Genomic DNA, 6,000 nt, shown 5'->3' on the forward strand with positions numbered 1-6,000 from the left:
ATGTGTGTCTGTGGGATCAGAGAGAAAATATGAACCATCGATCTTATTTCTGCTGATTTTAACACGTCACTTTTTAACGTTCACATGTCGTTTATGAACATTTACATGAGCCTTAGGAGTTTTTTCTCTTCTTATTTATCAGCTCTTTTCTCCTTTTGGTGACACTTTTTGTCTCTTGACTCCACTTGGACTTCGGCCAAAAGCAGCTTTTTTTTTAGGAGGGAGGGAGGAGGCGTAAAGAGGGAAGACGAGGAGGAAGAAGGAGAAGAAGTTTGGAGATGTGAGCTCGACTCATGAAGCTGTGGATCAAAAACTCCTCTGATGTCACGTCGGCGCTCCGTCCGTGTGTGAGACAGGAAGCGAGACAGACAGACAGACAGACAGACGGATGCATGTCGGACCGTCTCTCCTCGCTTTGAGAGAAACGACGACGAGGCTTTGGACCAGTTTGCTCTCTTGAATAAATTTGGTGTCGGAGGGGGGAGAGAGGAGGGAGAGAGCGAGGGAGGCAGAGAGGGAGGGAGAGAGGGAGGGGAGGGAGGGGTTCATGGGGATTTGAACCAGCGCATTCTTGTGTGCCTTGTGCAGACTCACATGGTTACCAGCGGCGTGCACGGCGGCGAGGCTTATCTGAATACGCACCCACCGACCGTGTGAGTTGTACACACTTCTTCTCTACACTCTCTCTCTCTCTCTCTCTCTCTCTGTGATGGGGGAGGCGGGGCTAACGTGGGGGTGTAGTGGGGTGGGAGTGGGGGGGTCTGAGTGGCTGCAGGGTGTTTTGTTTGTTCTCGGGTGTCTCGTTACCCAGCCTGCCTTGCTGCTCCGGTTGTTGCCTGGTCACGTCTCTCATCGGCTCTCTTTATTGTTTACCTTCCTAATGAGGGGGGCGGGGCTCGGAGACATGTGATTGACAGCTCTGTGACCCCCCCTCTATCTCCCCCTTCATCCCCCCATCCCATCCTCCGACCCCCTCCTCCCTCCCTCACCCCCACTCTCCTCCCTCTCCCCTCTGAGTTGTCGACTAGGACTTTGGCTTTTTGGCTGAGGAGGAGGAGGACTTTCTTTTTTCTTTTTTCTTTTTTTTTTAACATACCTCTGTGTTTTTGTGGGAAGTTTTTTTTTTTCTCTCTCTCTCTCCGTCCTCCTGAACCCTCCTCTCGTGGGCCGGCCTTATAGAGAGAGAGGGAGAGAGAGGATTGTGGGAGAAAGTGCAGTTATGGCGGCGGACACAGAGACACATTCCTGTCTCACATTTATCTAAAGATGATGACTCACACGATGACTCGACTGCTTTTTCTTTTTCTTTTTTCGACGCTCTGCTCTGCTCTGATCGACCTAATTCCTCTTCTTTAAAAAAAACAAAAAAACAAAAACAGAAGCACTCCTCGTCATCAGACGCAGGTTTGAACATATTTGGCAGTTTTTAAGTATTTTCCTCTACAAAGCCGGAGCAGAGTAAATTTGTTTTCCCGAGGGGGGAAGAAAGAGACAGAACGAGGGAGGGGGGGAGAGAAAGAGAGAAAGACAGACAGAGAGGAAGAGAGGAACGTAGAGAGCCAAATATTGGGACTGTGTTCATTTCGCTCTGTGGTCGACTTCAAAGGGACGAGCGGGGCCAATGAAGAGAGCGCAGACCTTTCAGGACAAACACACTGGGCCCAGCGTGACACACACACACTCACTCACACACACACACACACACACACACACACACACACACACACACACACACACACACACACAGCCTGACTGCCGCAATTTGACTCAATGAGGAGGAGGTGGAGGGGGAATATTTATTTTTAATAAAGCCACACTTATTTTGGGACTGACATTTTACAACATGGCTTTTATAGTGGAATCAATAGACGGTTAAATATTGATAGAGGGGCGATAGACGTCGCACACGGCTCGGCCTCGGCCTCGACTCGGTGGCGTTTGATTCCTTCTCTGGGACGGAGCGAGGTTTTTATTTCCTCTGTGTGTGAGAGGATGGAGAGTTTGGAGGAGACACGTTCTCACAGGGAGCTGAGGAGTTGTCGTGTGTGAACATGATAATGCTTTATCGTTTTTATTCTCAATTATAAGTTAGATTTTTGTTAAGATTTTACAAAATAGTTGATGATTTTATTGTTAAACACCAGTTCAGTGTTAATAGGTGGGTGAGGGAGGAGGAGGAAGAGTCGAACATGTGGCTCTGATGACGCTTTATTGTTTTTATTCCCAATTATAAGTTAGATTTTTGTTAAAATTTTACAAAAAAAAAGGAAGTTTAAAAGCAAATAGTTGATAATTTTTTTGTTAAACACCAGTTCAGTGTTAATATGCGGGTGAGGGAGGGAGGAAAGAGGAGGAGGAGGAGGAGGAAGGGGGGAGGAAGAGCTGCTGGTGCTGGGTGAATGTGGAGCCGAGGGCGCCAGGCGGATATTTGAGCCTCGGGGGAGCGAGCTCTCTCCGGTGGGCGGTGGGAGGCTGGCTGAGGGGATTTGGATCGGGGTCCCACCTGGACCCTGCGGGGCCCTGTGGGGCCCCTTCCTGCAAAGACCCTGGAGAATTGAGGGCGGAGTCGGGGGCTCACCTGTTAGTTAGTTTGTTTGCTTGTTTATTTATTCAGCTGAGGAACAAACCGGCGCTGACTCAGCGTTCGACGTGTTTCTGTTTCTGTTTGTTTGGACGATGAAACTTTTTTTTAAAAATGTGGAAACAGAAACTTCACTTATGTTTATGACATGAATCAATCCGTCACTTCTCATGACGCTGGATGAGAGTCTGTGGTTTGTTAGTCTGGGGCCAGGAGAGACAGGCCTTTCCTTCAAAATAAAAGCACCAAGCTAATAAAATGAGGTGAAACTCTTTAATTTAAGGAATATAATTTACAAGAAAGTCCCAGAGCCATTAAAAGTTAACATTTTGCTTCTATTGTATTACAAGTTAATGTCTATTTTATAAGTTTTATGTTGGTCAACACTTTTATTTTGGTGAATTTGGCCAAGAAGAGCCTGGTGACGCGAAGTTTTCTTCAATCATCCGTCACTTCTAACGACGCTGGATGACAGTCTGTGGTTTGTAGTGAGTCACATCGACAGGAAACGGTGAACTCAAGTGATGTGATTTGATCCGAGTCATGATAAATCGTCTCTAAACAAACACAAGTCAGTGTGTTTTTAAAACCATGACTCAGCACTTTTTCAAACAGCAGCGTTTTCCTGTGGGAGTCGGTCGGACTCTCTCTCTCCTCTCGTGTATCTGAGCGTCGACTCGTCGCGGCTTCACATTAACATGACAATATCACTCGAGTGTGTTTGCCCGGGTCAACACATCATCACCGCACACACACACAGACACACACACACACAGACACACACAACCTGACGGAGTGTGTTTACACATCACACACACAGACACACACACACACACACACACACACACAGACACACACACAGCTCTGGTCTCCAGCTCCAACAGATTAATGACAAGATGAACTTTTACCAAACACGTCCGTCGTGATGCAGCGGCGGCGGCGGCGGCGTCCTCCAGGATCTGATGGCTCCTGATAAACGTGTCCAGTGTGTGTGTGTGTGTGTGTGTGTGTGTGTGTGTGTGTGTGTGTGTGTGAGAGTTTCTATTCCAGCAGAATCGTAACGTTAAAGTTCACTGAGGCGTCGTGTGTTCGCCAGAGTCCTGAAAGTGGCGTCTCATCCACTGGGACGGAGCGAGGGAAGGAGTTTGTAGAGAAGAGAAGACGCCATGATGATGATGATGACGATGATGTTGTCATCGTTGTCGTCGTCGTCCTGTTGAGTGTGTGTGTCCGTCTCTGACCGAGTGTGTGTGTGTGTGTGGTTGCAGACTGGCAGAAGACCGAGGCCCAGAAGAGACGAGAGCAGCTGCTGCTGGACGAGCTGGTCATCCTGGTCAACAAGCGGGACGCGCTGGTCCGAGACCTGGACGCCCAGGAGAAACAGTGAGTTACCCACGGCAACAACACACACACACACACGACAACAACAACACATGACAACAACAACAACACACATATACACACATACACAACAACACAAACAGACTGAGAGTTTGTTTTCGTCTCAGTGACGGGACGTCCGGTTAGTTTTCAGCTCAGAAACTGTGGACGTGTGGCGCAGTGGGTTGAGCAGGCACCCCATATGCCGAGTCCCATATGCTATAGTCCTCGCTGCAGTCGGCACCAGTTCGAATCCCGCATTGGGCGGCCTTTTACTGCATGTCATTCCCCCCTTTCTCTCTCTGCCTCCGCATTTTCCTGTCTCTCTCAACTATACCATCCAATAAAGACCAAAAAATATACTTTTAAAAAAAGACGTTTTAGCTCACTTGGTAGAGCTGTCCCTCCATGTTGAGGCTACCGTCCTCACTGCAGGCGGCCCCTGTTCGAATCCCGCATTGGGCTTCCTGCATTTCAATGCCCCCTCTCTGCCTCCACATTTCCTCTCTCTCTCTCTCGACTGAGATGTCAATTAAAGGCATTAAAAGCCCAAAAAAGTAAAAGCGATCCGGCCGTTTTGGCTAACTTCTTGTCAGCCGATGGAGTTAGGAGTCCCCGCTCTCGTCCCTACGTCACCACATTCACGCGCATCCCTTGGCTGCACACACAGAGAGGACCGCCCCTTTATGCCGTTCTCTCTCCTCATTGGATGAAGGTTGTAGGATACAAGGAAAGTTTTCTCCTCGGCTTACAGCAGAGCAGAGTGACTGATAGACCCGTGTTTCAGACCAAACACTCTATGTAAGTGATTGCTGTCGATATGCTGAAGATAGAACTATTTAAGACTTATATTAACACAAATATTCAGCTTACTTCTGCTTTAAAAGCCCAAATAAATACTAAAAAAAAAAAAAAAAGACACACCGCAGGACATGTTGCATCCTGCACACGCCTGCATCGGCCACCATCGCCGCTGTCCACCATCAGGGCGCCTGCAGCCACACGCCACAGGTGGCAGCAGGATGACGGTGGCGAAGACGGTGTGTGTGTGTTAACCTGCGTGCGCACACCTGCCCCCCCCCCTCTTCTTCCCCCGTCACACACACACACACCTACATACACACACACACGCCTACACACACACACACACAGACACACACACACCTACACACACGGCTGACCTTTTGACCTCTGCCCTCCGCAGGGCCGAGGAGGAGGACGAGCACCTGGAGCGAACGCTGGAGCAGAACAAAGGCAAGATGGCCAAGAAGGAGGAGAAGTGTGTCCTTCAATGATTGTCACAGAAACACAACCAACAGATGTAGCCGATAAAAGAAATGTATCATTAACCATTATTGATATTATTATTGATATTATTATTATTGATAATATTATGATTATTATTATTATTATTTGATAGTGGCTTCTAGACATTTCTATGAGTTATTTGAACCTTTATCTGGTTGTTGTTGTTGCTGTTTGGGGTCACGTGACCCTCAGAGACTCGGCCTTGGCACCAACTTTCTACTTTCGACTTCCAACTGAACTGTCCCACATATCGATTGATCGATTGATTGATTGACTGATGGATTGATTGATTGATTGATTGATATATTTTATTTTTACTCCTCCTTTTGCTTTTTAAAACGATCGATCGGTACTTGTCTGTAAAATAAAAAGAGGAGTGGGTTTGAGGTACAACAGGGTTTAAAGGGGGATTTATCTTTATCTTTTTTTTTCTTTTTCTTCTTCCTCGTGTTGAGAGGAGGATTGATGATGATGATGATGATGATGAGGGGGCTGACGATTATGTTGGACTTTTAAAAAGGAAAAAAAAAACTGGTTATACCATTGTTTTTTGTCTTTTTGTTGTTTTTTTTGTTCCAAGCTACTTCATTACTTGACTGTTTTATCTTTTAATTATGTCTCTTAAAAGTTTGTACTTGTAAAAAAAAAAAAAATTATATATAAATATATATATCTTAACCGGTGAGGAAACACACACACCTCGACCTTCATAAATCTAAACTTTCCTATTG

General features: G+C 46.8%; 1 protein-coding gene across 5 annotated transcripts in view; it reads left to right on the plus strand.

The window, feature by feature from the left end:
* Positions 1 to 5,514, plus strand: part of ehbp1 (EH domain binding protein 1) — a 179,951-nt gene extending 174,437 nt beyond the window's left edge. For 3 of the 5 annotated variants that reach the window (XM_085799428.1, XM_085799429.1, XM_085799426.1), the window contains 2 exons: positions 3,850 to 3,964; positions 5,166 to 5,513. In XM_085799428.1, coding sequence (XP_085655554.1) covers positions 3,850 to 3,964; positions 5,166 to 5,256 — 206 coding nt within the window. In that variant the 3' untranslated portion in view covers positions 5,257 to 5,513. Of the gene's footprint in view, positions 1 to 3,849; positions 3,965 to 5,165 lie in introns of all 5 variants that reach the window. The other 2 variants (XM_085799425.1, XM_085799430.1) reach the window with 2 other exon arrangements.
* Positions 5,515 to 6,000: the final 486 nt, after the last annotated feature.

This window comes from Trachurus japonicus, chromosome 15 (genome assembly GCF_045865225.1).
Source record: "Trachurus japonicus isolate A0001 chromosome 15, Traja_1.0".
Classification (NCBI taxonomy): Eukaryota; Metazoa; Chordata; class Actinopteri; order Carangiformes; family Carangidae; genus Trachurus; species Trachurus japonicus.